The 12,152-nt window shown below is 38.5% G+C and overlaps 2 protein-coding genes across 2 annotated transcripts; one reads left to right on the forward strand and one right to left on the reverse strand.

The window, feature by feature from the left end:
* The first annotated feature begins 1,913 nt into the window (after positions 1-1,913).
* Positions 1,914-5,018, forward strand: LOC126798863 (bifunctional protein FolD 1, mitochondrial). The gene is made up of 5 exons (XM_050525938.1): positions 1,914-2,132; positions 2,634-2,950; positions 3,825-4,061; positions 4,147-4,314; positions 4,707-5,018. The coding sequence occupies exons 1-5, from the start codon at positions 1,949-1,951 to the stop codon at positions 4,875-4,877; spliced, it is 1,077 nt and encodes a 358-aa protein (XP_050381895.1). The 5' UTR covers positions 1,914-1,948; the 3' UTR covers positions 4,878-5,018.
* Positions 5,019-7,077: 2,059 nt separating this feature from the next.
* Positions 7,078-12,141, reverse strand: LOC126797970 (uncharacterized). The gene is made up of 15 exons (XM_050524766.1): positions 11,858-12,141; positions 11,649-11,779; positions 11,425-11,557; positions 11,175-11,331; positions 11,025-11,103; positions 10,837-10,877; positions 10,632-10,748; positions 10,431-10,511; positions 10,011-10,073; positions 9,875-9,926; positions 9,436-9,510; positions 8,203-8,250; positions 8,050-8,085; positions 7,854-7,928; positions 7,078-7,453 (listed from the first exon to the last, which is right to left on the reverse strand). The coding sequence occupies exons 1-15, from the start codon at positions 12,015-12,017 to the stop codon at positions 7,376-7,378; spliced, it is 1,326 nt and encodes a 441-aa protein (XP_050380723.1). The 5' UTR covers positions 12,018-12,141; the 3' UTR covers positions 7,078-7,375.
* Positions 12,142-12,152: the final 11 nt, after the last annotated feature.

The following is a 12,152-nucleotide window of genomic DNA, read 5'->3' on the forward strand; positions in this document are numbered from 1 at the left end:
CACACGTACATTGATCATACACAGTAGTCGACTAGTCATAGTAATAATTAAGACTATGGTTGCTTATAAGTTTCGACGTTTTAAAATTTAACAAAAAAAAAAATTGTTGGATTAGCTTATTGTTTGAGATATGCAGGCAAACCCTAATAGTGACTAATCCAACTCTAAAAGATTACAACATTTTCAATTTTTGTTGAAAGTAATACTGTTCTAAAGTATTAATTATAGGCGTACGTCTTCATAAAAATCGATTGGAATGTTGGAATGTAATCATGGACATGTAGCAAACTAGCTAGTGGATCATAGCTACCTATGTCAAGGGTTATTGGCAAGTTGGCAACATTGTATTTTAGTAAGAAATTACTATTTCATTAATCAAAGAACAAGCCTAATTATACCACCTGTAAACCGCAAGGCCAATAAGATACAAATTAGTTGGCAATATTGTTACAAAGCATGAAGTGACTAAGAGCTAAAAGTACCATTAGGTAATTATTACTTTAAAAGTATACCATGTTTGATTCTAAAAAGTACTAGCGACTCGATACTTCTAAGGCTTGGCTTTAAAAGTAAACAGTTTGATGAGGTTGCTTTACCTCTGAAAATAGCAATGTCTAGAGAATCTCTCAGTCCCTAAGAGTCTCAACGCATTGCTCCAAAAGAATACGTGCTATAATGTGATAATCATGATTTTGCCAAGTAGTCGAACGCAATTGATGGACATGTAGGTCAAGGGTCGCGGGTTACATCTAATTTATAAAGAAGGTAAGTACCTTGGTCTAAGATTCAAAATTTGATATGGGATTTGCTAAGGTTGCTGAAATAGATTGCTTGGAACCGGATAATGATTACTACAGTAGTAACATTCACATTTCACATAATGTATGTGACCTTTAGAGGTGTGGCTCTACTCATATGCCACATATATCCTCCACGGATACCCCCCCCCCCCCCCCCCCCCAACGAGAGAAAAATCATCATATGATTGTAAAACCACATCTCTAAAGGCCACTCACATTATATATGTAGATGTTGGCTTCTACACCTCATCGGGAGACTTTTCCGTCAAGTTTCACCGACTTCTGGCCACCTCCCAAGGGGGACCGGAGGTGGGATGTGCTCCTACCACTGCTGCCTGCAAGAACCAAAGGTCGGTGACCCTTAATTCCGCCACCAGCATCGGTGGCAATGCCACTGCTCAATCATCTACTCCCACATCGATATGTGAGAGGAATATGCACACATCCCAAGCCTATAAAAGTGATTATAACCTTCCAAAATAGGTAATGAACCTCTATCTAAGTCTTTAACCTCCTGCTTAAGAGCATAATACTTGCTAACTTAAACATTAGAGAGTCATAGGCCAGCACTCCACCGGTGTTGACCTCTGACCCGATTTTTGTCTTATAGGCACGGGCTGAACGAGGACTCGAACGGAGGAACATTGTTGAACCAAATATTTGGCTCATCTCCCGGACCGGCTCATAACAATTATTGACTTATTGTTGTGTCATATCGATTAGTGACATGCTTTTACATACAATCAATTCATTCACAATTTCAAATGTTAGAGCATTTAAGCTTTATTACCAAGGAGCTCCTACCTAGTTGGCTAAGTAACTTAACTAGCCAAAGTAATTTTATGAGTTCAAGCCGTCAAGTCTTACTGACATATGTAAGTGACATGCAGGTACATATTGCAATTTTTATTTTTTATTTTTTAACTTGTGAACAGGTTGAAAGATAACTGTTGCTGTAACAGGCCTTATGTGGAGGATATGACATTTGTTGATAAGGGCCCAAGTTAAGAGGATTGGCAAATCATTATGGGCCTCTGTTCTTGTAGATAAGTAAAACTCTGCAATGGTGAAGCGCAAATAGAGGAGGCTCAGAATTCTTGCATATTACGAAGTTTAGGGAAAGACAGAGAAGACCGCAGAAGACCAGAATGGCAATGTCATGGCGCAATGGTCTCAGAATTAGAATTCCATGGAGAACCAGACCCTTCAACACCTTAAACGACTGCCCCTCCCGCCAAATCATCATCTCTCCTCCTCTCGTCTCTCTAGACATTCCTGATGATTGGTCTCCTTCTCCATCCTCTTCCCATTTTGATTTCCCCATCAACTGCTGTAAGTTTCTTTACCAAGTTTCCTTCTTTCATATCTTACTGTTGTCTTTTTGTTGGTGTTTCATTGTTTTGCTTCGTGGGTTTTATTAATGTGAAGGTCTGCAGAAAACCCAGTTCTTAATCAATATGTTTGGTTTTAGGATTTGAGTAAAACTAAACTTTGGCAACTTTGTGCAATAGTAATGTGTGATATTTGATGATTATGCTTCTGGGTATGTGTGTCTGTGGCATTTGTGTACGTTATTTCATTATATTGCTTGTGGCTAAATCACTATGTTCTGAATTTCTGATGGTATGTAGAAAGCCCAATTTTTTTGCCAGTTTGATTGGTGTTAAAATATAAAGCTTCAATCTTTTGTGACTTTCTGCTTTTCAATCATAATGTTGGATATATATGTTAATTTTGCTTATGGGTAATTAACCTGTTGTAGTGTGCTGAAACCCTATTCGAACAATTTGTTGATATTTACTTGGGTCCCTGTTTTTCTTATGTCAATCATAGCTCATGAGCAGACTGCTGCTATTATTGATGGGAAGTTTATTGCGGACGATATTAGGTCGAGAATAGGGAGTGAAGTAAGGAGGATGAAAGAGAGCATAGGTGTGGTGCCTGGGTTGGGTGTAATTATGGTTGGTGAGAGAAAGGACTCTGAGACTTATGTTCGGAACAAGATGATTGCTTGTGAAGAAGTTGGAATCAAATCAAGTGTGGCTCACCTACCTGAGCATTGTACAAAAGATCAGCTTCTTAAAGCTTTGTCAAAGTTTGATGTGGATCCCTCTGTTCATGGTATTCTCGTGCAACTTCCTCTACCACAAGTAATTTTCTTTATCTGTGCCAATACTCCTTTATTCAGCCTTCATTACATGAAGTTATAAATTGCATTCCTAATCTTCTCTCTGTGATATTGGTGATTATTTCTGTTATGTTCTACCTCTTTCGAATGAATGTCAGAATCTTCTGCATGCTAGTAGAATCTATATTTCATCCCTCCCCGAATGCAGTACATCATTTCCTGGATATAACTATAAGCCAAGAAAACTTAAATTGCCAGAATGCTTACTCAACTAGACAGATAATTTTTCTTTTAAGAATGAAATATCAGAAATTTACAGTTCTTAATAGACACTGCACATAGACCAAGCTCACTAAAAAGATGGCCATTGTGAGAAGCCTAAATCTTTGACCAAACCACCCCAATTAGAAGCTTTCTGCATTAAATTTGAAGGATTATTTATATTAAGAGTAGTTTGCATGTGGGATTTCTTTTCTGTTGATAAAAGCTTGTCCCATCACGGATTTATGTCCTGGAATGGTATCACTTTGTGTGCTTTACAGTTTCGCCCTTTCAGTCTTTTTTTTGGGGGTTTCTGGTGCACATTGTTTTTAGGAATTATGTTCATGTAATTTTTGATATCTGCAAAATGTATGAACCCATGCAGTTCAAAATTTGGGTTTTATGGTTTACAGGCCCATAGGCTAGTCTTTAGGTCCATAGCTGGCATTGTCATATTGATTGAAGAGAACCCTCCATCCTAAATCAAGACCTAAGTCCTAACCCTTGAACACCCTAGTGGATAGGTATGTCTAAGAGATCACACGGCTGGCAACTGAATAGTTGAGGTTTGATGCATTAAATGTCAGAACTTGCTGCTGTTGTATGGATGACTTACAACAAACTGTCTGGGACAGCATTTGGATGAGAGAAAAATTATGGATGTGCTGAGTCCAGAGAAAGATGTCGATGGCTTTCATCCAATTAATATGGGAAATCTTGCCATGAGAGGAAGGGAGCCTTTGTTTATTCCGTGCACTCCAAAGGGTTGCATTGAGCTGTTGCTCAGGTCTGGTGTGGAACTAGTTGGAAAGAAAGCTGTTGTCATTGGCAGAAGTAACATTGTTGGATTGCCCGCGTCTTTGCTTTTGCAGGTTATATCACTTTCCTTTTGGAATTGGAGAGAAAATTAAAAGTAATTTTTACATTGATAATGTTTGCCTGCAAATTGTTGTGCAGAGACACCATGCAACAGTCAGTATTGTACATGCATTCACAAAGAACCCAGAACATATCACCTGTGAAGCTGACATTGTGGTCACAGCTGCAGGAGTGCCTAATCTTGTCCGTGGCAATTGGCTAAAACCTGGCGCAGTTGTCATCGACGTTGGGACCAATCCAGTTGAGGTAAATTTAATGTTTAGTCTTTTGATACTACAGTAATAATTTCAATTTTGAATTTTCGGTGACTAATGTTATGTTTTGAAATAAAGAAATGAATCTTTATCTGTTGCAAGTCATGGAGAAAGGGAAATAATGTATTGATACAAAGGAAACCTTCTCTACGATCACGTAACTTTTAAACCTTCTCTACGACCACGTAACTATTAAACCTTCTCTACGTCCACGTAACTATTTCATCCCTCGCATGAGCGAGTGTTTAGTTTTTTTTTTCTGTTGGAAAAGGTGGAATGTCATACAATTAATCAAAATGTTGTTTGTATAATATAAGTAGAATTGTCTTCGCTTGACATGTTGAATGAGACAACTGCCTGACTATACCCAATTTGTATCGGCAGGATCCTAGCTGCGAGCAAGGTTATCGCCTCATAGGAGATGTATGCTATGAAGAGGCAGTGCGAGTGGTGTCAGCTATCACCCCAGTTCCTGGAGGAGTTGGCCCTATGACAATTGCAATGCTCCTATCAAACACTCTTGATTCAGCAAAGCGAGCCTGTGTCTTTACTTGAACTGTAAATTTCTCATGTATAGTGTTCTCCAATTAGTTGAACTTTTTTTTTTTGAGGTCTCAGTGAGAAAAGTCAGAAAACTACTGGGCTGGATACTTGGTCCATTTCTTGTTACTCAAATTTGTAATTCCACAATTTGCACATGCCAGTTGATTTTTCCTGTTAGGTATCCATTGGTTTCAAATTTTAATTACCAAATGATCAAAGTCAAAATATAGCCAATACTGCCTGAAATATTTTATCAACAATAGTTTGACGCCCAAATTCTAGAATGTCCATGCTGATTAGAATCTCAGCCACAATCTCAGTAAATTTGCAGGAATTACGTACGCTCTCCTTTACTATGAAAATACTGTGTCTAACTGTCAAATGTATTTTTTAGTTTCAAGAAACGACACACATGGTTTCATGGATGTTTAACAAATATTAGTTCTTATTAAAAAAGAAAAAAAAACATCTCAAAGAAGAAGACCCAAGCCAATTCGGATATCTGTAGATTAGGGTTCATACCAATCATACCACCTAATAGAAAATAGCATATATAAAAGGACAGAAACTTCAAGAGCAGCAATAATGCTAAGCTGATGCATGTGGTGATGGACCTCTTAGACTTACCCTTGGATATCCTCATCGACATCTTTCTGAGATTGCCGGCGGAGTCACCTTACTGCATTCGATGCGTCTCTAAGGATCTCTTTGTTGACACACTTCACAAGCGTACGTTTACTCATCGCCACTAACAATGTTGCTCATCAAGTGCCTCACTTCATGTCTCTTACTCGGCCGATTGCTACTACGACTAGTCCCGTTATATGGGGTTTCCGACCGGTGAAGTACGATGGCAGCATCTTGACGAAAGGAAAACATGCTATCGGTGTCTCCACATCATCAACCCGGGTTTGTAAATACACAATAAATTTTGTGTTCTGCAACTTGTTTTCCTTTCAAAACTTAGCTGACATTGGAGTTTGCTTCTTGTTCAATCCTCTCAAGGGAGAAGTTCTAAAGGCTCCCTAGGAATGAAGTTACTGCGTCTGTCAAGTTTTCTCATCTTCGGCGTGATTGGTATGGTATGGGGTTTGATAATATAACCAACACCTACAAAATAATACGTGTTTCCAGGGTTTTTAACAATGGCTTCTTTGAAGAAAAGCTGAAAGATGGCATTTATCAGACCTACCTTGTAACCCAAGTTCTTGTAATAGACTACTAGGCACAAGCTCGTGGCGAGAGATACCCTCAGACCTCAGTTCCTCCTGGTAATTTAGAATATCAATTCTCAGTTGAGAAGAACTTATGCGCGCATGGAGACATGCATTGGCTGATCAATGGTAACTTCAGAACAAAAGGAAGTGAGGGAGCATACCACATAATTTCTTTCGACTTCGCGATAGAAGAGTTCTACCGGACTCCTCATCCCTTGTTACAAAGCTCGAACAAGCACTTGGACTTCTTCGACTTGCACTTGCTTAGTCTAAGAGGATCTATGGCCCTGGTGCATGCAGAAACATCTGCAGGTGGGATGAATGTTGAGATATGGGTGTTAAATAGAAAAGAATGGACGCAAGATTACACCATAAAAGGCATAAATTGCAGAATTTTTCACCATGGTGAATGGAAGCATGGCATTTTTTTACAGAGCGACATATATACTTGTGGTGAATGGAAGCATGGCATTGTTTTCCAGAGCGACAAATGTACGTTCTTTTTGGACCTCAATTGCCTTACCATAGAAAGAATTTCAGTGGAGAGTTGGTTCCATACTGGGCGTACTGATATCTTGAGTTACAGTAGCAGCTTGACTGCCTTGAAAGATTTTTGGAATTCGGTTCAATTTGAACCATCGGAAGCTGGAAGTTATGCCATATTGAATGAAGAAGACAACAGCCAATATGTATGAGTTGGTAACACAAAGCTTCAGTGCAATTTTCACAAGTAGTTCGAGGAAGTGTTCAGACTATCATAAGTTGAGAAACAGTACATCGCTAATAAACTGACTTGCTCGCTGTCATGAACTAAAAGTTTTAGGTTTATTCTTTCGATATATTATAGATGCTTTTTGAGTAGAGAGAATATCGTCTGTGATGATTTATTCAGAGACCAAATGAATAAACAAGGCTGCTGTGTTCTACACTTATACTCGGCTGATTCCTAATTAAGTAAACGCTTCTTGTTTGAGCCTTGGAAGGTTGAATCCATGCAATTCAGAATGAGATTCATGGCCTTATGAGCTTTTATTACGTTTGATAGACATTGTAACAAAGAGTACATTGAGGTAATCAGTTAAATATACATAGGGTATTATACAACATTCTGTAACATCAATCAACAGCAGCATCACTGATACGATGGAAATCATATGAATAACCCACCTCAGGAGATGCAAGACAAAGAACAATGAATAAAATGATACAATTTAAAGCAACTGAAATCAAATACTTATAGCATCTATCACATGAGGCTAAAACATCCTCTACAAGTTGAGGTGGTGGTACAAATCAGCATTCTTCACCTTCACTTGCAGGAGGCACCGTCTCAACAACTGGAGGTATGCAATCTACCTTATAGCGCAGAACCTATATTCCAGAAAAGAAAAAGAAAAGGAAAGTACCGATATGATTAGCCCAACCTAGGAATCAAGGAACCATATAAGGACTTAAGACTAAGGACTTCACAATTAGTTCCCAAGGTTTACAACTATTATCCTCATCTTACTTTATTATAATAATGTATGGGGTTACTAAAAAAAGAATATGTTGAGAATGTAAGCAAAAGTGGTCAATCAAGGCGCGAGCTGACAAATGTGACATAAAAATATGTTAAAGCCGTGTCTAAAGGTGTGAGATTTTTTACATTTTTATTAGCGGTATCACCATTAATTTAGCAGTGAACAGCCAAATGGACCAGTGATTCTCAACGCGATGATATGACGAGACAAGTAAGAAAGTGAAACAAAAACAAAACATGTCCATGTACCTTCTTGAAGAAACTTGAATATGAATTGTCCCAAATAAGTTTGTACTTTCCAGCCTCACACGTGCAGAAATTTCCCTACAAAATAATATCTTCATCAAGAGACTACTTTCTAGTATTAAAAAAATTCCAGAGACTTAATTTCATAAAGGTGGTCTAACTTTTACGATAATTTTTTTCTCAAAATGATTAAACTTACTTGGTCAGACTCATAACGTTTGTAAGGTAAAATGAGCTGTAGCATAATCATCAACGCCACATCGTAGTTGCAACAAACCAGTTCAGTTAAAATCGGAAAGTGATGAAGGCAGCATTATACATAATTACATTCCTGTATCAAAGCTTAACTTACAGATTTCTCCCCAGATGCATTTGTATACTCCACGCTAAATCCGATATCCTGACCAGACAACAATCTTCATAAATTTCCAGTAAAGAAAATATACAGTTATTTTCACAAATGGAACATATTTTGACATTATACAGCATGATATCTCATTATCAATGGTCTGAGCTCAAAGACTATACATTGAAGAACTGCTACACTACTGTCAAAGATAGGGGGTCAGGTAACCCTTCACAAGACCAATAAAATATATCATTTGTTATATCACAAGTATATATTATGCATGGAAAAATAACTGAAAGGCACCTGTGCGAAACAAAGGCAATCATGCCACAATAAAAAAAATGCACCAGGATTTTTTTATTTTTAAAAGGGGGATCTTCACGAGGATATCACAACACAACTACAAACCCAACTTTCCTGGAGAAACTGAAAATCAAGCACTTATTTGCTGTATTCAACTTAGTCGTACTCAGATTGGGAACCTAGGGATAAACAATGACCAAAAAATGAATATTCCAGCCTCTAACATCCTCAGTCTTCATACGCTTTAAAATTTGTCATTTCATTAAAACTATAATTGGACTCGCACCAATCTCACTCCAAAAAAAAAGGGCACAGGAGAGGATCTATTTGAAGGGGGCATGGGCTGCAGCCCAGACAGAAGTCTATTTACCACCAATAGTTGGACGGTTGCGCCAGTATAGAAATAGCTACGGCAAATCTGTTGGCTGTGTGAAGACACAATAGCTGATGTTTCCCCCATGACCTGGGTTTGAAACTTTGCATCTCTATTTTTTTCCCACCCTTTACATTTTCTTCCTTCTTTTCTTTACTCCCTCCTTTTTTCATGAAATAATTCATATTTATATATAAAATAGATAAGAGAACCTCTATTCTATTAGTATTATTACTTTTCTCCTTATTTTCTTTCCCAATTTTGATGAGCTGATTATATTAATATATACCATTTTGATCAAAGAAAAAAATTATCATAGAAACACCTAAACTATATTGACAAAACCAATTGCAAATTACCATAAAAAAACTGCATATAAGGGAGTAAACTAGCCTATACTAAATTTATTTCCCGAAAATTGCATGAATTACACAAAAGAGAACTACAGGATACAAAGAAGGTCAGAGCATGCACATCATATTTGAGAGAATACGTCATCAGTGTGTAAAAAAGAAGACGACACATTCACCAGGGTACATAATAAAATTTAGGAACTATACCACATTCATCTTCCCTTGCACAAGTGAAAAATCCCACGCAATGTAAGAATTTATCGAGTCCACAGACAGAGAAACCTATAAGAGTAACACCATAAGTATGAAGCAGTATTGGTCATAATATTGATATTGAAGGAGTGGTCCAAACCATAACCATCTAGATCAGACAGTTGTTTCTGAACCTATCTTACTTGCTAAATTTCTTCACTACCTACTATACGAAGTTTGATAACACATTACTCAGTTGGCAAGTCTTCAAATTTTCCGTACCATCAATGGACAATAATGAAGAGCTTGGTGTTTATTCTAAATATTTTACAAGCTACATCAGATCCTAAATCAAATAACACATTACTCAGTTGCTGATCTGATTGATTATAAGTAGGATTTCAATCCATCATCCACCCAGAATTCAAGGAGTTCGACATATGTGAAAACAAACCTCGTGTGTCTTCCCGGCTGGAACACCTGCCTCTTTGTAATCATCATTATTCCTGTTCAGGAAAATGAATGAACATTTTTTACCTTTAAAAAAAAAAGAGGTAAAAAAAAGAAGAAGAACAACAACAAAATCTAACCCTCCATCTAATGCACCGGCAACCTCTGCTGAAATAAAGAAGGGCGAATTCGCGAAAACCTCACTGAGAAAAAATCATACATTAATTGATATAAAATAATCAGCTGAGCAGAACTACATAATCAGATTGACAGCCCAACATAGCTTCATTTTGGGATTTAGCTATCTCAATTTGTGCAAACTGGATAAATTATCAAAAGCAGTCTACCATTAAATCTATTTGTCAATTTTCATTTTTCACTTTTACGCATTTATGAGATGAAAGCGTGTATAGCGATCATCAAACACTTGCTAAAAGTACATTTGAAACTGACATGCTTTTTTTTTTTTGGAATACGAAGACACGGTGAAGCCAATCATTTAACAAAACTAATAACATCAACTAACGGGACCGGCTCAACACAGGAAATAGCATCAATACCTGATAAACTTAATAAACCTTTCAAACTCAGTGGTGTAGACGTCAACAGCTTGTTCTAAGAGAGCTACCTCTTGCTTGTTTCTGCTCATTATATGAAAGAAAAAAAAAGTGTCAATGCAAAATAAAGAGCAAAAGGAAAGATAGATTGGACTGTGCTCTAAATAGAACAACTAGACATAAAAAGTACCAACTACATCTCACAATTTTCTAGTTTCAAACCGCCCCCAAGACAGCAGAATAGCAAGACGTACAAGAAGCACCATAGTTGTAAGGCTGTACAAAGGTGGTCCATAACGTTGTCGCTGCTCTTCCATGGGCCTATTTTAATAAAGGATACAGTCAGCAATTATGTTAATATCTAAGAATCAAAAATGCTACAAACTCTAACTCCCCCAAAAGAACTCACCCGTCATCATCATTTATTTGGCGAACAAAATCTAGTAAAACCTGCACCCAAAAGCACGTGTGCCAGAACAGTTACAATTGATGACAGTCTACCTACGTAATATGGCTGAGGTAGAACATGCATTTTAATTATGTCTCTAAATAATGTACACCAACAACTTACTCCAACCAACAGTACAGATTCCATACCTGCGGAACACCAACCAGGTACTTGACGAGGGTTTTGTAGACACCAGTAGCAGAACCAAGCTGCGCCAACAGTCTCCTCCTGCAATAACAATAGTCAGCAAGTCGTACGCAAATTAAATCACAGGAAGCAAACAAACAAGGGAGCCTCACCTCTCCATTTGCTGCTTCCACAAGACAGCGTAACGATCGCGTATACTCCTCCCGGAACTAATCATAGCCTCAATCTCGGCTTGCTTATTCCTCTCAGACCGCTCCCTCTGCTGTCTAATCAGCCTCCCCCGGAAATCCTGCGGAATGTATGTCATAACTGCACACAAAATTCCAACACTCCCATCATTAACCACTCGAAACTCCGAAAACCTCAACACTAACAACAATACAAATCAAACAAACAAAGAACCTGTATTGAACACACGCTCGGAATTCTTGGCCTGAAAAGACTCCAACGCCTTCAAGGTCGTGTTGAACTTGTGATGCAGGCGAGTGAGAACAGTAGCCAACTGAGCATCTTCGGGACTCGAAGGCTCTTGAAGCTGCAGCTCAAAATCACAACCAGTGGATCAAAAATCAAAGCAACTCCAAAACGCACCGTTTTAGCATTCAGGAAATGAAGAAAGGAGTCACCGATTGAGGCCAGTGAGGCCGGTCGAGTAAAAAGAGTATCTCTTCAATATGCTCCCGATTCTTCCACATATTCTCGTCCACTTTATGCGGCGGCCGGCTCTCCGACTCGTCCACCACTAGTCTCTCTTCTCCTATAAATTCGGATTCACAGAGCCACAGTTGAAAGATGGATGATTTAATTACGAGCAGTAAAAAAGTTGGGAAATTACCTGGAGAGGGGGGAGAGTGGGAGAGTAAATCGGCGGTGAGGGAGCGGATGTGGGAGGAGAGGCGGGGGATGTCGTCGGAGAGAGGAGGGAATTGGTAGGTGTCGTAGTAGGAGGAGAGATAGGCGCGGGTGATTGGGACAAGGCCCTCCGTGGAAGCCATGAGAGGGGAGAAACCGCCGGGATCTCTCGGTGGGTGACTGGGTGTGGTTTCAGGTCGTCGTCGGCGAACAGGAGAAAGGTGTGGGATAACGAATTTTGAAATGGAATAATAAAAATGTAAGAGAGAAAGAGAGAG

This window comes from Argentina anserina, chromosome 6 (assembly GCF_933775445.1).
Source record: "Argentina anserina chromosome 6, drPotAnse1.1, whole genome shotgun sequence".
NCBI lineage: Eukaryota > Viridiplantae > Streptophyta > Magnoliopsida > Rosales > Rosaceae > Argentina > Argentina anserina.